A 25,600-nucleotide genomic window follows, 5' to 3' on the forward strand; every position below is an offset into this window, starting at 1 on the left:
GATGACGTGGCATTGACCGATGATGTGGCATTGACTGATGAGGTGTCACGATCCTGTTGGACTAAAATTCTTATGTACTGTTGATGGTGACGTGGCAGCATATCAGTGGACGAAAAATCTCGCGTACGGTGCATGCATCACACAGGATTATTTTCAACCAAACCGCGTTACTGTTCATCCGGGTCAAACCGCGTTACTGTTCAAAGTCGGGTCAAACCGTGTTACTGTTCATCCGCGTGGTCAAACCGTGGACTGTTGACTGATGACGTGGCGCAATCCTGAGCGTCCAAACTATTTTTAATCCGATGGCCATGATTTACTCCATGTATCTATAAAAAGGGGGCCTCCCCCCCCTAATTTGATATCTCTGAATCCATTTTTGGGATCCATTTTCTGTAATTCCCTCTCCATCTTGTATTTTCTTCATATTTTAATAAATTCCCATTTTGCCCCTAGTTCAATTATGAGTGGCTAATTTTCTTTCAAGCTTGGGTTGAAGGTGAAGTCTCAACATGTGTCATGGGCTTAATTTGGTAAATTTATTTTCTCTTCCCCTCTAGTTTTTGTGGATGTTTTGACTTCTCGTCGACAAATAATAATATTCTTGTCTAGTACCGCCTTGGTTTCACCGGCCCTCTAGTACAAGGTTATTATTATTTGGCACGATAAGCCCTTAGCACCATATTGATTAGAGCGTGGTTCATGAGGTGTGGATTCCCCCCTCATGATTTAATTGGCATTAATACGGATTATTTAGCCCATGATGCATGTTGATACGGATCCGGATACCCAAGTGCGTCATTTCAATAGAATTATCTTCAATTTATTCTCGCCATTGCAATTCCAATTTTAGAATTTATTCTCGCCATTTTAATTTAAGTTGTAGCATATTTCAAATCATTTCCACCATAATTCCAACCACCCATTTACAAAATTAATTCTATATATAATTAAAATCCACCTCCTCGTGGGATCGACACTCGTCACCATTGATCTTCACTACAATAGATTCGTGCGCTTGCGAGTACATTAAAATTTGCACAACACTTCATTCATCACAATGTACTTCTTAATCAAAGCTTCAAGAGAATTGAGTTAACTATTGCTGGTGTTTTTTTGCCCTTGATTTTGCTGGTGAAATCCGGGTGTTGAGCAGGTATGTTTTGTCCATTGATTGTTGCATCATTATGATTCTAATTGCTTCGTGAGAAGCTTTGGGGCTATCTCCATATTGGGTTGTAAGTGTTTGAGTATGGATTGTTCTGATTCTGTCTGTTAAAGTTAATCGAGGCTGGATTCCCAAGACAATTGTCAAATAAGTGCCTTTTTCCACAATAAACATAAGAGACCTCAGCAATCTGGTTAATAGTTGCTAGAGCAGTAGTTGTAGCCTTCATCATATTTGTTAATGAGGTTACTTGGGCTGATAATGCTGTCAAGACATCAACAATATAGACTCATGTTGTTCCTCTTACTGTAGCTTGTATGGTAGATGGCCACTGATAGTTGTTGTTGGCTATTATCTCTAAATTTTCATAAGCTTCATTGTAGGACTTAGATAGCAAGGCCCCATTTGCTAAAGCGTCCACCAATAATCTAGTGCTTCGGTTAAGACCATTGTAAAAGGTTTCTAACTGTATACAGCAAGGAATACCATGATGAGGACATCTATTGAGTAACTCCTTGATTCTTTCTTATGCATCATACAAGCTTTCATCTTCAAGTTGATGGGATGATGTGATCTCTTTTCTCAATTTTTCATTCTTGGTTGGTGGAAAGTATTTTATCAAAAATTTATCCCCCAAGTCATTCCATATGGTGATGGAGTCAAGTGTTAGGGAGTTCAACTATGCTCTTGCTCTATCCCGTAAAGAGAATGGAAAAATTTTGAGTCTCAATGCTTCCTATGATGCTTCAGTTATCTTGAAAGCATTACTTATTTCCAAAACTAGCTTAAGATATAGATGATGATCTTCTAATGGTAGCCTAATAAATTGCCCTACTATTTGAAGCATCTGAAACATCACTAGTTTGAGCTTAAAATTATCAGCTTGAACTTCAGGTCTAACTATTCAAGGGTTTATGGCTTGAGAGGTCAACACTGTATAATCTCTAATGGCTCTGTCTCTACCATCTACCATATGGATAATATTGTTATTCCTTGGTTGCCTATAAATAATTTGCCTATTCCAACCTTCTTGACCTCTTTGTGCATTTATTGGTTGTATTTCTCCTCTGGGGTTCAAATTCCCCATATCTTGCAATTCATGCATTGTTACATCAACTTTTGAATTTATTTGCTCCTTTATCAATATCCTTGAAGTTCTTTCAATTTATGGATCAAACTTGAATTCAACAGGTTTATATTTGCCCATGCAAGGGTTGCTAGAGCTCTTCTGTCAACAACAAAAACAAATTAAAATTAAATTAAAAGTTAGTACTGATTAAGATTAATTTCACAAGTCACAATGAACAATCAATCTTAGACAATGGCGTCAAAAACTTGTTGGGTGATTTCAATTGTTATAGGTGTTAATGTGCAAGTGTACACAATGAGCAATATACTGATGAGTATTTAGATCATCTCTATAGGGATTAATGTTATCATATTTGCTACAACAATCTTAGCAGTGCAAATTTGTTCTAAATGAAAATAACACAATTAATAAAACTAATGAACTAATTAAAATAAAAACTCAATAAATAAAATGCAATAAGGAAAATTCTCACGTCAAACACAATGATGTAATTAATGGGAAATGAGTAGTTAAGTGCATTGACTATTTTGTCAATTACAGAATCTCTCATGTATCCTCAGTTGTCACTTGTTGAATATCTGATACCTAATGCAACCTAACAATGACATTAAACGTTCTAGGTTCCAATTACCGTACAAGGTGAATCCCTATGGCTAATTTTTCACTAATTTTAAATTAAGCATGACCCTATTTAAATTGAGATTAACCTAACTTGAGAAACCCAATCTAAAACCAAATATTGTCTTAATTTGTTCTAATCAGACTTTTTTTAGGCTCCTTCTTAGTTAGTATCATCTAAATGGTTGGTCAACTAAAATAGGTAATTGCAATAAGTAAAATTAAAACAAAATGCTATAACAAATACAGAGCAATGCACGTATATCAGTCAAACACCCATTAAAATTGTTTATCACTCAACCACAATAGAATTCAGTTCATGATTTGCAATAAAACAACCATAAAAACTACTTTAGCTATCAAATACATTCTCATAAATAAATAGAAAATAAGAAAAACAAGATAAAAAGTTAAAGTCCGCCTATTCTTGCGATCTCTCTTTCTTATTCTTTTGTGAATTTTCTGTTGCAGCCCTCAAATCTCTCATATTTTCTAGTTTTTTTCTTTTGTTTGTCTCTGTAATTTTTCCCTAAGTGATGACTCTCCCTTTTTCTTTTCATGCGTACTTCTTTTATAAATTGGAATTAGGGCAACCCAAAGTGTGTGGCGTTTATCCTCTACTTTTGAAAACTTCATATTGTAATTTTTTAGTTATTGCGCACGAAATCCAGTCTGACATTGCTCTAAGATTACTGCAGCAATGACTACAACATCTTCACTAATTCAAACTTATTTTCACTCCTTTGTAGCCAAGTTCTTTCATTATCTCTGCAAGTTTATTGTAATATCATTCCATCCATCAACTTGAACTTTTCAGTCAGCTACAATCATACATATAAACTAAGCACAAAATGATCTAAAACAAACTCAATTTATTAAAAATAAACTAAAATGGTTGCTCATTCAAAATGTAGCCAAAATGCAATAAAAAACACATGATTTTATCTCAAGTAATATTGATTTAATTCTAAAAGTGTCATGATAACTCTCATTTCATAAAGTGATTATTTACATTTTGTTTTCTAGCTTTGAAGCATGTCATCAAGCGTTGTGGTTGGTTTGTTGGTGTTGATGGGTGTCACTTGAAAAGCCCTTATAGTAGAGTATTGTTGTCAGTAATTACCTTAAATGGAAATAGTGGTGTTTTCCCTATCACTGTTTGCATATGTGAGAGAGAATGTGGAGAGAGTTAGAGGTGGTCCTTGAGCATTTTGAGGGAATGGCTTGATATTGAATATGATAGCCTTGTTACATTCATGACGACAAATAAAAAGGCATATTGGCTGATTTAGAATAATTTTGGTCTAGCTCAACTGTGAGGTACTAAGCTAGGCATATATTTGCCAATTTCAGAGGCAAATGGCCAGAACAAATGTTTATAGCATTGTTTTAGTTAGCAGCAAGAACAACATATGAAGATGATTTTAGTAACTACATGAAAAAAAATTAAAGAGGAAAAAAAGGAAGCATACACATATTTAGAAATATTGATAAGACATAGTGGGCTAACCATGCTTTTAATAGCCTTGTTTAGTCTGATATTACGATTAATGACATGATAGACTTATGGAATTGTTGGTTCGAAGAATTTAGAGGCAGTCTGGTGCTTATTTTGATGGAATATATTAGAATAAAAGTGATGAGGAGATTGAAAAAGAGATTGAAGGAGAGCAAGAAATGGAAGGGAAAGCTTCCTCTAAACATCTAGAAGAAATTGAATGTGAATAAGTAATAACGAAGAGCATGCAAGGTGATGATTAGATGATGAAACACAAGAAAGGTTTGTAGTTGATCTAGATAGAGAAATTTGTAATTGTCGGGCATACAAAATTAGTGTAATCTCTTGCAAACATGTCATGTCGCATGTGGCAATGAGATGTGAACTGTCTATTGATTATGTGAATCTATGTCTCACAGTTGAATTATATATTGGCACTTACTTTGAATCAATAAAGCTTTTGCTTGATAAAAAAATATGGCCTGTTATTGAAGATTCAGAGATTAAGCCACTAGAAATGCTAACTCAAGTTGGTAGACCCAAAAAAATGGCAAGAAAGAAATATCCTAATGAGCTGCTTGGGAAAAGAAAGAAAGAGGCAACTGATAGGTACACTAACTACGACATCTTAGGGTGTAATAAAAGATCTTGTAAGAATCTATAAAGTACTAGAGAATGCATAATTTTCATTTTGTGCATCAAGTCTTACTAACATTTCTACTTTTATGTGTTTAAGTCCTTTAAACTTTGATTGTATGTTTTTTTTTTATAATTCGAGTATTTTATGTATTTAAGGGATATTTTGGTCATTTCATGACTAGAGAGCCGGTGAAACCAAGGCGGTATCTAGACAAGATTATTATTATTTGTCGACGAAAAGTCAAAACATCCACAAAAATTAGAGGGGAAAAGAAAATAAATTTACCAAATAAAGCCCATGACACATGTTGAGACTTCACCTTCAACCCAAACTTGAAAGAAAATTAGCTACTCAGAATTGAACTAGGGGCAAAATGGGAATTTATTAAAATACATAGAAAATACAAGATGGAGAAGGAATTACAAAAAATAGATCCCAAAAATGGATTCAAAGATATTAAATTAGGGAGGGAGAGCCCCCTTTTTATAGATACATTGAGTAAATCATGACCATCGGATCAAAAACATTTGGGACGCTCAGGATTGCGCCACGTCATCAGTCAACAGTACGCGGTTTGACCACGCGGTTTGAACAGTAACAAGATTTGACCCGGGTTGAACAGTGACGCGGTTTGGTTGAAAATAATTCTGTGTAATGCATGTACGGTACGCGAGATTTTTGGTCCATTGTTATGCTGCCACGTCATCGATTAACAGTGCATAAGAATTTTAGTCTAACAGGATCGTGACACCTCATCAGTCAATGCCACATCATCGGTCAATGTCACGTTATCGATCCGTCTATGTGAACAGTATCGTGAACAGTAACGTAGACAGTACCGTACATGTGAATAGTACCGTACATGTGAACAGTGCCCATTTTTCCTTTTATGCTCCTCCTAAGGTTTTCGACCGTCCTGAGTTCAAAAGTGATGTCCGTTTTTCCATCTGATCTCTCGTTCATTGTGAAATAACTATGATGCCCCTAAAATACATAAAATACTTAATTATAATACAACACACATAATTAAATGACAAGAAGTTTAAGTACATAAAAGTAAGGGTGTTAGTAAAACTTGAAGTGTAAAATGACAATTTTCTCCTATATAAATATACATTTTGTAACACTCAACACACCCCCCAACCAGCTTATTGCTAGTCCCTAGCAAATAAAGCGAAAACAAAATTCAAATCCAAAATAATTTTTTTTTAAACAATCATGTTTATTCAATCAGACTAATGATAGTAATCAAATAAAAGTACAAGCATTATCTCCAGTCTAAAAAAACATCACACCTACATCAACCATCCACATGAATCAGCCCAGTAGACTTTGTCATAGCTACTTTCAAGAATGACATGTCAAACCCCAAAATCTCACTGGAAGTAGTGATACTCTCATAAAGAAATTAAACCCAATAAAAATAGTCACTCCAATGAATGGTAATTAAGAGAAAATAATAAAGAAGTGATATTACATGCTCTCACCAAGATGAAGGAAATATGCCCTCAGCTTAGAAATAATATGATCTTAAGTCAAATAAAAATGTTAGTCAACCCAATTTATTTATTTTTATTTTTTTTATACACTACTACATCTTTTTAACCCATATAACTAACTTCTACTTCAGACTATAGTTTCCTAAAATTAAAAAGGACTTTTATTAGGACGTAACGTAAGCTAGGGACATGGCTAACAAAGGAGGAGAAATAAGGAAAACAAAGTGTATGTTTGAGAAAAATGCGGAGATTTTTGTTTTGTTTTTTTTTTTGGAAGTTGCATGGTGGATTTCACCTATTATTGTTATTTTTTTAAAAACAACAATTTTTTTTTTGCTTTTGTTTGGCACAACGTCACTAAACAAAATAATTATTTATATTTTTCTCAAACATAAATAGGTGATGGAACTTATAAGACATCGGGTAATACTCCAAATCAGAGTGGGTCAAAATGGTAAGTTGACAAAGAAGAGGTTTTTTTTTTTTTTTTGTTTTAAGGCTCAAAAGGGTTAACTGTAGATATTTCACAAAAGGGATGGCTAGAAAGGCTCAAACGGATCAAAGATAGTCTTTCCATCGTCTTTTAGGGCTCTAAATAATCTTCCATATCTACTAGTTAGATGGGCCTCCAAATGTAACAATACACATTTTTTTTATTTTACAATTTTTTTTAGGGTTAACTCAAAAGAAATCTAGAGATCGTATATAAAATAATAAACCGCTAAGTTGTATAAAGAGTGGGCAAGGGGGTTACTCTCCAAGAAAAATGATAGGCTCAAAAACTCACTTGGTACTTATTATGACATGTTCATTCCTTCAAGCAACTCATATTTGTCTCCGACATCATCATGTAGAGTAGCAAACATAGTGTAACATCACTTAAGACCAAAGATAATACAAATACTAAAATTTGAAATTACTTATGTCATCCAATGTTAAATCGAATCACACAAATTTTTTTTTTTAAACAACATCCTACCCCCCAACCTATTCTAAACATGAAAGGAAAATATGCATACAGAAATGTGAAAATGATGCAGAAAAACTAATTAGAAAAGTTACAATTAAAATGACAGAAAAAGAAAACGGTTTTTCTTTTTTTTTTTTAACTAAGAAGATGCGTTTCTAGAGGCATTACACTCCATATTCAGCCATCTTCAATTCAAAAATTTAAAAATATATATTTATAAAGGAGAAATTAAAAAGAGGAAGAAAAATGAATATCAAAGCTAAATAACGAAAAAGAAAATGTCTGAATTTTTTTTAATTTTTTTTTCAAACGATGAAGATGCGTTTCTAGAGTAACTACACTCCGTATTCAGCCATCTTCAACACAAAAAGTTAGCAACAATTAGTTTCTACAACAAAAAATTAGTAAAAACTTAACCAAGATTCCACAATTGTCGACTATTTCCTCCCCCCAACCAGAACGAAACATTGTCCTCAATGATTTAAAGGAAAGAAGTAGAGTTTAGAAGACATCACCTGGGTGGTGCAACACAGAAGAAAATATTTACAGGCGAAGAGTTAAATCTAATTTGTACTTCTTACTGCGGCTACTGTTACCGTCATCATTTAGATGCTCCAATACAAAGGTCCATGGGTTTGGCTCCAGTCTATAAGCTTGTAACATATCAAGTAGCTCATTAGCAGTGTGAGCACAAATAAAAAGCTTTTTCGCTGTGGAAGGAATGAAATAGTTTTTTATTGCATGGTTAAGAAATGTGATAAAGCCATCATAAAAATTATTGACATTTAATAAACTGATGGGTTTCTGGTGAATGTGCAGATGGGCCCAAGATGCTAGTGTGATAAATGCCTCTAGTGTTGCAAGATCTCCTAGAAGGAAAATAAAAGCATCAGCATGATTAAGCATTTCAGTTATTCTTTCTTGCATACCTGGGACGACTAACTCTTCTCCAGTCAGTGGGTCAGACAAACTACCCAAAGGTTTTAGGGCTCTTGGGATGATGCCTAACACTTGGCTTCCTCTGACAAAAGCAGTTTCTAAGACCAATTTTGATAACCTTCGGTTACCTCCTCCATACACCAAGTGTAATTTTCTCTCTGCCATGCTTCGACCAAGATCTATGGCTGCCTCAACGAACTCTTTATGTTTGCCATAGTTAAATCCAGAAAGCACACAAATGTTCTTGAATTGTCTATTAAGAGTAGCTGCCATTGGAATATTTCTCAAAAAGTAATTTGTGAATGCTTAACAAAAAGTCATATTTAAGAATCTTGGTGACAGTGGGTCACAACTGTGTATGAGGTGGCATGTCAATGTCAAATAATGCGTAAAGCACATGGATCGCGAGTCAAAAAGGAAATAGTAAAAAGAAAAAGAAACAATGATAAAATAAAATTATTAAAGACAATAATGGAAAAGATAAAATAACAGTGAAATAAAATAACAGTGAAGTAAAAGGATATTTACAGGTAGTTGCGACTGTGGCTCACATCTTCCTCTGGTTTTACGTCCAGAAACGGATTGAACGCCCTCTATGGGTCGAGGATAGGCTTCCCATTCAGTTTTCTTATAAACTGGCAAACAAGGTCGTTTATTGTCAGATTCCCGAGACTATATCGTGCCTGCTCTTTCTGGAATAATGACCATAACTGGAGAATCGCTCCTTGCAAATATCCACTGGGATGCGTTTCAAGAGACAGAAGGATATCATCCAATGACTCCTTATTCAAGCCATCCCTAATGAATTGAATCTTATCTTCCCTGTTATCAGACACCGTTCCTAAAGAACATGGTTTTTTATCGCAACTTATTCTGGCACACTTATGACAAGCAACAGAAATTCTTCGAGCTCTTCGTTTTCTTGCATAATTTCCTTTACCACAACCAGGCATGTATGCAATAAATTTTGGAGGTAACTCACCTGCCAATCGTACTTTAGCCTCGATTAACCAACGGATGTCAGCAGGTATGTTATTCCTCATGAGCAATCGCATGCGTTCGGACTGAGCTTTATAGATTGTAAGGAGGGTATTCTGAGGAAGTGAAAGGAATCGATAGTGAAGCTTTGCTAGAATCTCGTTTATGTCCATACCTTCACCTCAGAATATTAGTTATTATGGGAAACTGAAGTAACCGACTTGATTGTCACGGAGTACCGTTATCCGCCACTTCACTGGGGTATTAAACTAAAGCACACAAACAGAAAAACAAATTAAAACACACAACGAAAATTAAAATCATCCTCTTATTGAATTTACCTCAAGCTCTAACTGGATGTTGTAGACACTTCTCTCAATGTCTCTGAGTTGGCTTTCTAAATCCTCAACATAGGATACTAAATCTGGTGGTTGCAGAGCCCAAATACGATGTGTTTTACAAAATCGAATTTGTCTTTTGAGATGAGATTTTATACGTTGAAGTGGTTTAAGAATGTTAAGGAGGAACTGTTTAGCTATGGTACTCATGATTAACAATGATAAGAGAAAACTTAATGGTTAAACAAACACACTTATGCAAAAATAATTTCAATTAGCAAAAGAATAATAAAAAGAAAAAAAAATCAAATCACCAAAAAGAAAGAAAGAAAAACTTAATTCAAATCTGGTGATCTCTCAAATTTATTTCGATGTCCTCTCCATGTGGTTGGTACTCTAGATATGGCTTTAATCTTTGACCATTAACTTTAAACGTGACACCATTCTTTGGGTCCTTAATTTCAATTGCCCCATGTGGAAAAACAGTATGAACAATAAAGGGGCCAGACCATCGAGAGCGTAACTTACCTGGGAATAAGTGCAAGCGAGAATTGAATAAAAGCACTTTCTGACCTGGAGTGAATGATTTTCTTATAATTTGCTTGTCATGGAAGACTTTCATTTGTTGCTTGTAAATCTTGGCATTTTTGTATGCGTCATTGTGAATTTCTTCAAGTTCTGCCAGTTGCAATCTTCTTTCTGAGTTAGCTTGCTGCATGTCAAAGTTGAATTTCTTGATGGCCCAATATACACGATGCTCGAGTTCTACAGGTAGGTGGCAAGCTTTTCCATACACTAGCCTGTAGGGTGACATCCCAATCGGGGTCTTGAAAGTCGTTCTATATGCCCATAATGCATCATCAAGTCTTAATGACCAATCTTTTCTGTCTAGCCTCACCGTCTTTTCTAATATGTGCTTTATTTCTCAATTGGAGATCTCAACTTGGCCACTGGTTTGCGGATGATATGGGGTCGCCACTTTGTGAGTGATTGAATACTTTGTTACAAAAGTAGGCACCACCATCACTGATTATCGCTCGAGGGAATCCAAAGTGTGAAACAATGTTGCTTTTAAAAAATTCTATCACTTCCTTGTGATCATTGGTTCTACATGGAATTGCTTCTGCCCATTTCGATACATAGTCAATAGCAACCAATATGTATTGAAGGCCAAAAGAAGGGGGAAAGGGTCCCATGAAGTCGATACCCCATATGTAAAAAATCTCAACCACTAAAATTGGATTTAGTGGCATCATGTTCCTTCGTGTAATGCTCCCCATTCGTTGACACCTATCACATGAAGAACAGAAAGTGTAAGCGTCTCAAAATATAGTTGGCCAATAAAAACCACATTGTAAAACTTTAGTAGTTGTTTTCTTAGCACTGAAATGGCCTCCACAAGCTTGTTCATGGCAAAATGAAAGGATATTCTGAATTTTACTTTCTGGGACACATCGCCTAACAATTTGATCTGCACAATACTTGAACAAATAAGGGTCATCCCAAAAGAAATTCTTTATTTCTGCAAAAAATTTGGCCCTGTCTTGCTTGGTCCAATGCTCTGGAAGTTGACCTGTAACAAGATAATTCACTATGTCAGCATACCATGGTAATACTTCCACACTCATCAATTGTTCATCTGGAAATGACTCATTCAATGTTAATGGATCTGTAGTTATGTCAAAATGGAGACGAGAGAGATGGTCAGCCACAACATTCTCTGCGCCTTTCTTATCTTTAAATTCCAAGTCGAATTCCTGCAAAAGTAACACCCAACGAATTAATCTAGCTCTTGCATCTTTCTTTGTGAGAAGATATTTAAGAGCAGCATGATCCGTGAATATAATTATTTTACAACCAATGAGATAAGATCAAAATTTCTCTAATGCAAACACTACTGCTAGCATTTCTTTTTCAATAGTTGAATAGTTCAACTGTGCATCATTCAATGTCATACTAGCATAGTAAATAACATGGGGAATTCGATCAACTCTTTGTCCTAATACTGCTCCTACTACATAATCAGATGCATCACACATAAGTTCAAATGGTAAGTTCCAGTTTGGGGGCTGAATGATGGGTGATGATGTCAACAATTGCTTTAATTTTTCAAAAGCCATAAGACATGAATCATTAAAGATAAAAGGTACATCCTTAGCAAGTAGATTGCATTAGGGTCTAGAAACTTTGCTAAAATCTTTAATGAAACGTCTATAAAAACCAGCATGCCTAAGGAAAGATCTTACTTCTCGTACTGTTTTAGGTGGAGGAAGATTAGAAATGAGATCCACCTTAGCTTTGTCAACCTCAATACCTTTGCTCGAAATGATGTGACCGAGAACAATACCTTGTTTTACCATAAAATGGCACTTCTCCCAATTTAAGACTAAGTTTTTCTCGATACATCTCTGTAGACCTAGTGTTAGATAATGTAAACATTGATCAAATGAATCACCAAAGATAGAAAAGTCATCCATAAAGACTTCAAGGAATCGTTCAACCATATCAGAAAAAATACTCAATATGCATCGTTGAAATGTAGCAGGTGCATTACATAATCCAAATGGCATCTTCCTATATGCAAAAGTGCCAAAAGGGCAAGTAAAAGTGGTTTTCTCTTGATCTTTTGGTGCTATGGGAATCTGATTATATCTTGAGTAGCCATCTAGAAAGCAATACAATTCATGGCCTGCTAATCTATCAAGCATTTGATCGATAAATGGTAAAGGAAAATGGTCTTTACGTGTGACAGAATTCAACTTTCTATAATCAATACATACACGTAATTCTGTAGTTACTCTAGTTGGTATCAATTCATTATCAGCATTAGTAACTACTGTGACTTCTGACTTTTTGGGGACAACTTGTACAGGACTGACCCATGAACTATCAAAAATTAGGTAAATGATACCTGCATCTAATAGCTTAAGAACTTTAGTTCTAACAACTTCTTTCATTTTAGGATTTAACCGACGTTGCATTTCCCTAGTAGGTTTAGCATTTTCATCAAGGTGAATATAATGCATGCAGTCTACTGGATTTATACCTTTTATGTCCGCTATAGTCCATCCTAATGCTCCTTTGTGCTCTTTTAAAACATCCAACAACTTACCTTTTTGTTCGTCATTTAGGGATGATGAGATGATTACCGGCAGGGTGCTTTCTTCTCCCAAAAACACATATTCCAATGTGTTGGGTAATGGTTTGAGCTCGAGTTTCGGTGGTGATTTTGATGATGGGATGAGTTTCTTCTCTGTTGGTGCTAGTTGTTTAACTCTTGACTTCTATTTATTAGTGTCCATAGATAGTGCTGAGTCAAGTAGGGCGTTGACCTCGTCGATCGATCTGTCAATATCAAAATCCAAACCAAAGTGAGTTAAACATGTTTGTAAAGGATCATCACTAAGATTTGAAAGAAAAGTATTATCAACTATTGTTTCTATTAAATCCACATCAACAATTCCATAATCTGTATTGTGAGGTTGTTTGACAATGTTGAAAATGTTCAGCTCCATAGTCATGTTGCCAAAGGACAACTGCATATTTCCAGTCCTACATTAAATGTGAGCATCTGCAGTTGCCAAGAAAGGTCGGCCTAGAATAATGGGAATGTGCTTCCTTGAATCCTGTAAAGGATCATCACTAAGGTTTGAAAGAAAAGTATTATCAACTATTGTTTCTATTAAATCCACATCAACAATTCCATCATCTGCATTGTGAGGTTGTTTGACAATGTTGAAGATGTTCAGCTCCATAGTCATGTTGCCGAAGGACAACTGCATATTTCCAGTCCTACATTAAATGTGAGCATCTGCAGTTGCCAAGAAAGGTCGGCCTAGAATAATGGGAATGTGCTTCCTTGAATCCTGTAAAGGATCATCACTAAAGTTTGAAAGAAAAGTATTATCAACTATTGTTTCTATTAAATCCATATCAACAATTTCATCATCTGCATTGTGAGGTTGTTTGACAATGTTGAAGATGTTCAGCTCCATAGTCATGTTGCTGAAGGACAACTGCATATTTTCAGTCCTGCATTAAATGTGAGCATCTGCAGTTGCCAAGAAAGGTCGGCCTAGAATAATGGGAATGTGCTTCCTTGAATCCTGTATTGGTTGAGTGTCAATTACAATGAAATCAACAGGAAAATAAAACTTGTCTACCTGGATAAGCACGTCCTCCACAATACCACGAGATATTTTCGTGGACCGATCTGCAAGCTGTAACACTACTGGAGTTGGGTGTAATTCTTCAAGTCCAAGTTTCAAAAATACTGAGTAAGGCAACAGATTTACACTATCTCCTAAATCCAACAAAGCATTTTCAATTGTGTGGTTCCTTATGCTACATGAGATAGTGGGGGAGCCTGGGTCTTTGCATTTTAGAGGAATTTTTCCTAATAATCTTGTACTAGAGAGCCGGTGAAACCAAGGCGGTATCTAGACAAGATTATTATTATTTGTCGACGAGAAGTCAAAACATCAACAAAAATTAGAGGGGAAAAGAAAATAAATTTACCAAATAAAGCCCATGACACATGTTGAGACTTCACCTTCAACTTAAGCTTGAAAGAAAATTAGCTACTCATAATTGAACTAGGGGCAAAATGAGAATTTATTAAAATAAGTAGAAAATACAAGATGGAGAAGGAATTACAGAAAATGGATCCCAAAAATGGATTCAGAGATATCAAATTAGGGGGGGAGAGCCCCCTTTTTATAGATACATTGAGTAAATCATGGCCATCGGATCAAAAACATTTGGGACGCTCAGGATTGTGCCACGTCATCAGTCAACAGTACACGGTTTGACCACGTGGTTTGAACAGTATCACGGTTTGAACAGTGACGCGGTTTGGTTGAAAATAGTCCTGTGTAATGCATGTACGGTACGCGAGATTTTTGGTCCACTGGTATGCTGCCACGTCATCGATCAACAGTGCATAAGAATTTTAGTCCAACAGGATCGTGACACCTCATCAGTCAATGCCACATCATCGATCCGTCTATGTGAACAGTGTCACGAACAGTAACGTAGACAGTACCGTACATGTGAACAGTGCCATTTTTCCTTTTATGCTCCTCCTAAGGCTTTCGACCGTCTTGAGTTCAAAAGTGATGTCCGTTTTACCGTCTGATCTCTCGTTTATTGTGAAATGACTATGATGCCCCTAAAATACATAAAATACTTAATTATAATACAACACACATAATTAAATGACAAGAAGTTTAAATACATAAAAGTAAGGGTGTTAGTAAAACTTGAAGTGTAAAATGACGATTTTCTCCTTTATAAATATACATTTTCTAACACTCAACAAAGGTATAAAGGGCAAAATCATAATTTTGAGATTTTAGTGGGGCTCAGTTGACATGGCATTGACCAGATGATGTCGCAATATCTTATTGGCTTGAAAAATACTAATGTGACATTAGTTGATGATGTGGTAGTATCCTACTAACCGAATAAATGTTGATGTGGCACCGATCGATGATGTGGCAGCATATAACTAGACCTGATGATATGTTATAACTAATCAAATCTTGCCTCGTAGTGTAATGCTAAGCGTCTGAATTATTTTCATCCGACGACTACGATTTAATTATTGCATCTATAAACAAAGCGCTCCCCTCTAATTTGATAGTTCTGAATCCAAATTTGATCTCCATTTTCTATAATTGTCTCTCCATCTTTATTTTCTATGTATGCTAATAAAATTATCATTTTACCCCCTAGTTAAAATATGAGTGGCTAATTTAATTTCTACGTTAAGTTAAAAGTTTTTATAATTATACTGTTCATAAAATTACATTGTTTCCCAAAACTTTTTATAATTATACTATGGCCCAAAATATCGTAGAACTTTACAAACAGATCCAATTTTAGAATTTTGAAACAATACTAATTATTCCCAATAATTTTTGAAATTGTGATATAGCCCAATACATCGATTCTTAGACCACTTCAACGTGTAAAATCTCATTTTAAAAGGCAGATTCGATTTTGTAAAACACATCGTATTTAGGCTTTTTAACCAACAGAGTTGGTATCCCATGTTGAGGATTTAAAAAGCCAACTCAGAGATATTGAGAGAGGTGTCTACAACATCTAGTTGGAGCTTGAGGTAAATTCAATAAGAGGACGATTGTAATTTTCTTTGTGTGTTTTAGTTTGTTTTTCTGTTTGTGTGCTTTAGTTTGTTACCCGGTGAAGTGGCGGATAACGGTACTCCGTCACAATCAAGTCGGTTACTTCAGTTTCCCATAATAACTTATATTCTGAGGCGAAGGTATGGACAAAAATGAGATTTTAGCAAAGCTTTACAATCAATTCCTTTCACTTCCCCAGAATTCCCTCCTTACAATCTATAAAGCTCGGTCTGAATGCATGCAATTGCTCATAAGGAATATCATACCTGTTGACTTCCGCTGGTTAATCGAGGCCAAAGTATGTTTGGCAAGTGAGTTGCCTCCAAAATTAATTGCATACATGTCTGGTTGTGGTAAAGGATATTATGCAAGAAAACGAAGAGCTCGAAGAATTTCTGTTGCTTGTCATAAGTGTGCCAGAATGAGTTGCGATAAAAAATCATGTTCTTTAGGAATAGTGTCTGATAACATAGAAGATAAGATTCAATTTATTAGGGATAGCTTGAATAAGAAGTCATTGGATGATATCCTTTTGTCTCTTGAAACGCATCCCAGTGGATATGTGCAAGGAGTGATTCTCCAATTACGGTCATTATTCCAGAAAGAGCATGCACGATATAGTCTCGGGAATCTGACTACAAACCACCTTGTTTGCCAGTTTATAAGAAAACTAGATGGGAAGCCCATCCTCGACCATAGAGGGTGTTCAACCCGTTTCTGGATGTAAAACCAGAGGAAGATGTGAGCCACAGTCATAACTACCTGTAAATATCCTTTTACTTCACTGTTATTTTATTTCACTGTTGTTTTATCATTTGCATTATTGTCTTTAATAATTTTATTTTATCATTGTTTCTTTTTCTTTTTACTGTTTCCTTTTTGACTCGCGAGCCATGTGCTTTACATGTTATTTGACACTGACATGCTACCTCATACACAGCTGTGACCCACTGTCACCAAGATTCTTAAATATGATTTTTTTTGTCAAGCACTCACAAATTATTTTTGAGAAGTATCCCAATGACAACTACTCCCAATAGAAAATTCAAGAACATTTGTGTGCTTTTTGGATTTAACTATGGCAAACATAAAGAGTTTGTTGAGGCAACCATAGATCTTGGTCGAAGCATAACAGAGAGAAAATTACACTTGGTGTATGGAGGAGTTAACCGTGGGTTATCAAAATTGGTCTCAGAAGCTGCTTTTGTCAGAGGAAGCCAAGTCTTAGGCATCATTCCAAGGGCCCTAAAAACTTTGGGCAGTTTGTCTGACTCACCGACTGGAGAAGCGTTAGTCGTCTCAAGTATGCAAGAAATAATAACTGAAATGCTTAATCATGCTGATGTTTTTATTTTCCTACCAGGAGATCTTGCAATGCTAGAGGCACTTATCACATTAGCAGCTTGGGCCCATCTGCACATTCACCAGAAACCCATCGGTTTGTTAAATGTCAATAATTTTTATGATGGTTTCATTGTATTTCTTAACCATGCAATAAAAAACTATTTCATTCCTTCCACAGCGAAAAACCTTTTTATTTATGCTCACACTGCTAATGAGCTACTTGATCTGTTACAAGCTTATAGACCGGAGCCAGACCCCTGGACCTTTGTGTTGGAGAGTCCAAATAATGATGGTAACAGTAGCCACAGTAAGAAGTACAAATTAGATTTAACTTTCTGCTTGTAAATATTTTTTTTCTGTATTGCACCACCCAAGTGATGTCTTCTAAACTCTACTTATTTCCTTTAAAACATTGAGGACAATGTTTCGTTCTGGTTGGGGGGAGGGAATAATCGACAATTGTGGAATATTGGTTAAGTTTTTACTAATTTTTTGTTGTAGAGACTAACCGTGGCTAACTTTTTGCGTTGAAGATGGCTGAATATGGAGTGTAATGACTCTAGAAATACATCTTCTTAATTAAAAAAAATATTTCCTTATAATTTCTCCTCTATAAATATACACTTTCAAATTTTTGAGTCAAAAATGACTGAATATGGAGTGTAGTGACTCTAAAAACGCATCTTCTTAGTTAAAAAAAAAAAACCCCATTTTCTTTTTCTATCATTTTAAATGTAACTTTTCTAATTAGATTTTCTGCATCATTTTTCACCTTTCTGCATGCATATTTTCTTTTCATATTTAGAATAGGTTGGGGGGTAGATTATCGTTTAAAAAAAAATTGTGTGATTTGTTTTAACATTGGATGACATGATGAATTTCAAATTTTAGTATTTGTATTATCTTTGATCTTAAGTGATGTTACGTTATGTTTGCTACTCTACATGTTGATGTCAGAAACAAATATGAATTGCTTGAAGGAATGCACATGTGATAATAAGTACCAAGTGAGTTTTTGAGCCTATCATTTTTCTTGGAGAGTAACTATTTTTGCCCATTCTTCATACAACTTATCAATTTATTATTTTATATACCATCTCTAGATTTCTTTTGAGTCAACTCTCTAAAAAAAATATGTAAGATAAAAAAAGAAAAAAATGTGTGTTGCTACATCTTGAAGGTCCATCTAATTAATAGATATGAAAGATTATTTAGAGCTCTAAAAGATTATGGAAATGCCATCTTTGACCCGTTTGAGCCTTTCCAGCCATCCTTTTTGTGAAATATCCATAGTTAACCCTTTTGAGCTTTAAAGAAAAAAAAAACTTTTCTTTGTCGACTTATCATCTTGACCCACTCCGATTTGGAGTATTACCCGATATCTTACAAGTTCCATCACCTATTTATGTTTGAGAAAAAAGTAAATAATTATTTTGTTTAGTGAAATTGTGCCAAAAAAAAAACAAAAAAACCAAAAAAAAAAATTATTTGAAAAAAATAGAAAAAAAGAGAAAAAATAATAAATAAGCAAAATGCATCTTGCAATTTCCAAAATATTTCTATTTTTTTCTCAAACATATATTTTATTTTTCCAATTTTCCTTCATTTGTTAGCCATAACCCTAACCTACGTTACGTCCTAATAAAAGTTCTTAATTTTAAGGATCTATAATATGAAGTAGAAGCTAGTTATATGGGCTACAAAGATGTAGTGATGCATAAAAAAAAATAAATAAAAAGTAAAAAAAAATGAATACATTGGGTTGACTAGCATTTTGACTTCAGATCATGTTATTTTTAAGTTGTAGGCAAATTTCTTTCATCTTGGTGATAGCGTGTGATATCACTTCTGTATTATTTTCTCTCAAATTTAGCATTCATTGGAGTGACTATTTATTGGGTTTAATTTCCTTGTGAGAGTGTCACTACTTCCAGTGAGATTTTGGGGCTTGACATGTCATTCTTGAAAGTAGCTGTGACAAAGTCTACTAGGCTGATTCATGTGGATGGTTGATGTGGGTGTGATATTTTTTTAGACTGGAGATAATGCTTATACTTTTATTTGATTGTTATCATTAGTCTGATTGAATAAATACGAGTATTTTTAAAAAAACATATTTTGGAATTGAATTTTGTTTTCGCTTTATTTGCTAGGGACTGGCAATAAGCTGGTTGAGGGGTGTGTTGAGTGTTAGAAAGTGTATATTTATAAAGGAGAAAATCGTCATTTTACATTTCAAGTCTTACTAACATCCTTACTTTTATGTATTTAAGCTTCTTGTGATTTAATTATGTGTATTTTATTTTAATTAAGTATTTTATGTATTTTAGAGGCATCATGGTCATTTCACAATGAACGAGAGTTCAGACAGCAAAACGGACATCACTTTTGAACTCAGAACAGTTGAAAACCATAGGAGGAGCATAAAAGGAAAAATGACATTGTTCACATGTACGGTACTGTCTACGTTACTGTTCACGACACTGTTCACATAGACGGATCGATGATGTGGCATTGACCGATGACGTGGCATTGACTGATGAGGTGTCACGATCCCGTTGGACTAAAATTCTTATGTACTATTGATCGGTGACGTGGCAGCATGTTAGTGGACCAAAAATCACACGTACGGTACATGCATATACACAGGATTATTTTTAACCAAACCGCGTTACTGTTCAAACCGTGTCACTACTCAAACCGCGTGGTTAAACCGTGTTACTATTCAAAGCGTGTGGTCAAACCGCGTACTGTTGACTGATGATGTGCCACAATCCTAAGCGTCCGAAATATTTTTAATCTGATGGCCATGATTTACTCTATGTATCTATAAAAAGGGGGCTCTCCCCCCCTAATTTGGCATCTCTGAATCTATTTTTGGCTCCATTTTTTGTAATTCCTTCTCCATCTTGTATTTTCTACGTATTTTAATAAATTTTCAGTTTTCCCCTAGTTCAATTATGACTAGCTAGTTTTCTTTCAAGCTTGGGTTGAAGGTGAAGTCTCAACATGTGCCATAGGCTTTATTTGGTAAATTATTTTCTCTTCCCCTTTAATTATTGTGGATGTTTTGACTTTTCGTTGACAAATAGTAATAATCTTGTCTAGATACCGTCCTGGTTTCACCGGCTTCCTAGTATAAGGTTATTATTATTTGGCACAATAAGCCCTTAGCACTATATTGATTAGAGTGTGGTTCATGAGGTGTGGATTCCCCCCTCATGATTTAATTGGCACTAATAAAGAATATTTAGCCCATGGTGCATGTTGATGCGGATCCAGATACCCAAGCGCTTTAATTATAATAGTTTCCACTTTAATTTAATTCCGCCATTCCAATTTTAATTTTAAGATATTCTAAATCACTTTTACCACAAATCCATCCACCCATTTAGAAAATTAATTCTACACACAATTAAAATCCACCTCCTCGTGGGATCGTCACTCGTCACCATTGATCTATTCTACAATAGATTCGTGCACTTGCGAGTTCAATAAAATTTGCACAACAATGACCATCAAAATATATGTCGCTAGTTTCCTGCGGATATACAATTACATTCTAGCCTTTTGGAATAGTCTAGTTAGGCTCTCAAGTCAAACAGACAGACAACAAAGTTGATAAAATCACGACTAAACTTGAACAGATATATCTCAATCTGCAAAATCAAGTTTCTCAACTTGATTCAGAACTTCGGATGATGATCAAAATAGATACTAGAGTCCAGAAATCAACCAAAAAGAAGCAGAGATCAAAAGGCTAAAAGCTGAACTATCCAGAATAGATGCAGATAAACAACAACTTTTCTTATTTGCAAAATCTCCTACTCTCCCTCTCCATACACCAACCTTCAATACCTATCAAACGTTTTATACATCATCTTCCTCCCAGTAGCCAGTAGATTATGCTAAATTTTTTGGACTGTCCCATACTTTGTCCAAACAAACCCCAACTCCAGCTCCACCTAAGTAAAAACCCAAACCCACCAAACTAGAGACAGTAGAATCACCACCAGTCTACCACCAGCCACTAACTGTACCAGATCCACAATTTTCGTCAAAATCAACTTCTGAACCTAAACCAAAAGAAAAAACACCCTTACATTAGTATTCGACCCAAGCTTGTTCTCTTTCATTTGAATAAGAAGATACTTCTTCTGATCAAGAGTCCTCTAAAAAATCCTCAAAAGAATCCCTTTTTTCGTCAGACTCTAAAGCGGATTTGGCTGATATCTCTAAATTGCTAATGGTCCAACCCTCTACGGGGTCTAACGATCCATCTCTTTCATCTCCACCTCCAACAACAATGATTGTTAAAGAAGCAGATTCAGATACTAACCCCGCTGTATCTTCCTATGACAATCCTCTCAAACCTTCCAATGGCCCATGGTTTACTTTTGATGATATCCCAAAAGCCAAATGGCCTATTCGATTCCAAGAATTTTCAGCATGGATAGATGTCCAGATGCCCAGAACTGGAGCAACATCTCAAATAGTCCTTGAATAATTCAGTTCTCGATTTACTGGATCCCTAAGAGATTGGTTTGAAAGTCTTGGCCAATACAGACAACTTCAGTTGGTCCAAGCTGAAATTCCTTAAGTTCTTGGTATCATTATGAACAATTCCTTGGAGAGGCAACTGCTGTAAATGAACAGACACGATGAGAATTCCATCAAATAAAGTGTTGTTCTCTGCAAATAAAAGATCTTGACTTCCATTACAAAAGGATGTCTACGATGTACTACAAGCTTAATGGCTTTAATGATCCTTCGTTAAAGCACATCTTCGTAGCATCTCTTCCCAAAGAGATCCAACCATAATTACAGAGACAATTTACTATTCATCAATTGGATATTGCCAACATTTCTTTGGGAAAAATCTATCAGCTGGCTGTAAATTGTTTGGAAATGCTCTGTGAACAAAAAGAGTTTTTCAAAGATCTAATGGAAAACAACCAGCCATTCAAAAAGTGCCTGCAAAAAACCTCATCTCTCGATCAAGTGTAAAAGTGATAAAGATTGCACTTGTTTGACCAAGAAAAAATCTCATTTTTAGAAATACCGACACACACGCAAGAAAAACCAAACTTCATCCAGACCCAAAAAACCCTATCGCTTTTTTAGGAAAAACGATTCTACCCAGTCCTCAAAATCCAAAAGTAGTCGTTGTTTTATCTGTAAAAAGAAAGGGCATTTCGCAAGAAATTGTCCAAACTGCCCTTCTAAATCAGTTCGTCTCATTGAACATCTTCAAAGTTCTTCGATGCTCTCAGACAATGATGATGTTGAATCTTTTTATTCAAAACAAGAAAATCATGACAAACAAACTGCTTTTGTTCTTACAGAAGACCACTCCGACCCAGAAAGTGTTTCAATAATCCAAACAATGCAACAGATCCAAACAACCCAGCCAGTCATACCAATTCCTTCAATCAAAATCCATCTCTCGCCCAAAAATTTTGACAAACCAATTTCTCTCATTGGATTTATTAACACTGGAGCACAAAAAAGTATGCTTAACCGATCCATCCTCCTATCTCATTTTTGGGAAAAACACAAAGAATATTTCAGAGTAGCCAATAGAGAATTATTCCAGACCAACCTAATTACCAAAAAACCAGTTGGTATTCAGTTATTTCCTAATTGTGTCCTTTGGATCAAAATTGTTGGATCCAATTTACTTGATAAGGATCTCTTAATCGGGTTTGACATGCTTCACCTAATTAAAAACCTTCATATTTTAGCCTCTGGGATTCAGTACAAACAAATGTTTCAACCATACACTGATGTCCTAAGATTATTCTCCATATCAAAATCTCCTCCTTCATATGGCTCATACAAAGATCGATTTCTTCTTTTCTGTCCTAAAAGTCATAGTCAATTTTCACATCCATCTCCATTGTGGAAAAATGAAAGCTTCTTCATTAAGCTTCTCTTCAAGCTTAACGAAGACATCAATCCTACCAAAGCTACCCATCCTGGTATGACACCATCTGACCTTAAACAAGCACAACAAGAAAGCTCTCAGTTACTTCAACAAGGGCTTATTGATCCTACAAATTCATATTGGTCTTGTCAAGCCTTCTATGCGGAAAAACGGTCTGTAATAGTCCGAGGTCAAAAAGTCTTGTCATAGATTACCAGCCTCTCAACTGTTTCCTCCGTGATGATAAATTCCCTTTGCCAAAAATTCAGTCTTTGTTTGTTCATATTCGTGATGCCAAGGTCTTTTCCAAATTTGACCATAAAGCTAGCTTCTTGCAATTAGGAATTCATCCTGTTGACCGTCATAAAACTGCCTTTTGCATTCCAAATACCCACTACCAGTGAAAAGTAATACCATTCGGTCTCAAAGTAGTACCTTCACTTTTTAAAAAAGCCATGATCAAAATCTTTGAACCTATACTCCACCATGCAGTTATCTATATAGATGATGTGCTCTTATTTTCTAAAGACCATGACTCCCACCAAGATCTACTTTCCCACTTTCTCAAGATAGTAGAGTCACATGGCATTATACTTTCTGAAAAGAAGAGCATCATAGGCCAGGTTTCTGTAGAATTTCTTGGAATGGTCATTAAAAATGGTCATTACCGTCCTAGTCCACACATAGCTCAAAAATTGGTCCATTTTCCTGATGAACACTTGTCCAGAAAATAAATTTAGCAATTTCTAGGCATTGTAAATTATCTTCGGGATTTTTTCCCTCATGTGACTGTTCACACCAGCTAGTTGTTAAGAAAGAAATCTGTCCCACCATGGGGTCCTTCTTAGACTGCTGCAATTCAACACCTGAAGAAGATTACTCAACATCCACTTCCATTGAAGATTCCCACTGAAGAACAACGCACTCTCCAAACAGATGCAAGTGACAAATACTGGGGAGCAGTACTTTTGGAAAAGCTTGATGGAAAAGAATCTTAATGTGCTCATGCGAGTGGTCAATTCAAAGAATCGGAAAAACATTATCACGTAATCTACAAGAAGATCTTAGCCGTAAAAGATGGAATTTAAAAGTTTGAATTTCATCTCATTGGTCATAATTTTCTTGTTAGATTAGACAACTCATCTTTTCCGAAAATTCTTAATTTCAAAAATAAGACACTACCAGACAAACACCTTCTCTGTCTTAATACATGGTTTTTCAAATATGATTTTTCAGTACAGCATATCAAGGGAGACCAAAATCTCATTCCTGACCTATTATCTAGACCTCCTTTGTCAGCTTCTTTTACATTCATTTCCTCCTCCGTTACAGTACCAGTAATCTTCATGACTTCTTCTCTACCAAACTCAGCCATTATAAAAAAGTCTTTTCCATGTAATCTCAGTTTTTCTAGTCCCTATCAAATCCAGGACTTTGCTAAGAAGTTTGTTTTTCGCTACTTCATGAACATATATCATACTCAGTCATATGGTTTTCCTAGTTTTCACCCTGATTACCTTTTTCTCACATGACTCACCATTGATCCCTCCAGAGACGTCACAGAAGATGAACTGTGGGTGCCTCACTATGTTATATGCCACTAAACTTGTTTTTCCTGTACAAACAATGTTCAGACATCTCACTGATCCAACTTAAGCTCATTCCTTGCTATGGACTCTCTTCGAATGGTTCTCTCCTCTTTCCTGGTGGAGAAAACAACTCAGCCTTATCATAAACCACCATCACCTCAATCTTCTCCCTCATCAAGAAGGTGAACAATTCACCTCAGTTTTCATTATCCATTGTCCCTACTTCCAACATCCTGTCACCAAACTCTTCTGGACACAAGACCAAGCTTATGAGTGGAAAACTGTCCCTCATAGTTTTCCGCTAACACACGCCCTTAACCTTGTCTCTACTTTGAAGAACTACCTTCTTGAACAAAACCATATTCAGCCTACACCAACCGACATTCAACATACCTCCCTCGGTCCACATCATGAACTTATAGTCATTCCCACTGCTAAAATACCCTCACCCAGTAATTCTCCATCCACTGGAATATTGATTAAGGAACAAAGACCAGACTATACCAACATGATTTTCCAAGACTCCTAGGATCCTTGGGAAGAATTCACCTTAATCTTACATCCTGCAGAAACAATTGGTGCACCTTCAACCAGTTCAGTTCCACTGATAGATTCACCAACTCGTCAATACTATGCCAATTTACCTTGGTGGAAAGAACCTTTCGCAGATGTCGATAGTGATGTTGACAGCATGTCACCCTCTCATAGCCACTAATAATCTTATCTGGAATCTCGTGTTCTCAGCCTCTTTAAGTAGTTTTTGTTTACTTGTAATAATTGCTTTTGCTTATGACAAAAGCAAAGCATCTACTTTTCTAAAAGCTTACTTTTACTTTTGCTTTTGTAATCGTATT

The 25,600-nt window shown here is 35.5% G+C and overlaps 1 protein-coding gene and 1 non-coding gene across 2 annotated transcripts in view; one reads left to right on the forward strand and one right to left on the reverse strand.

Moving 5' to 3' along the window:
- The window catches only part of LOC112100760 (syntaxin-22-like), a 26,834-nt gene extending 2,302 nt beyond the window's left edge, over positions 1 to 24,532 (reverse strand). Inside the window, exon 1 of the mRNA XM_024190227.1 lies at positions 24,432 to 24,532. Coding sequence (XP_024045995.1) covers positions 24,432 to 24,532 — 101 coding nt within the window. The remainder of the gene's footprint in view (positions 1 to 24,431) is intronic.
- LOC112101295 lies at positions 1,651 to 1,757 on the forward strand. The gene has a single exon (XR_002907422.1). It is a non-coding gene; the product is annotated as a small nucleolar RNA R71 (small nucleolar RNA).
- Positions 24,533 to 25,600: the final 1,068 nt, after the last annotated feature.

Source organism: Citrus clementina, unplaced genomic scaffold (genome assembly GCF_000493195.1).
Source record: "Citrus clementina cultivar Clemenules unplaced genomic scaffold, Citrus_clementina_v1.0 scaffold_2, whole genome shotgun sequence".
Classification (NCBI taxonomy): Eukaryota; Viridiplantae; Streptophyta; class Magnoliopsida; order Sapindales; family Rutaceae; genus Citrus; species Citrus x clementina.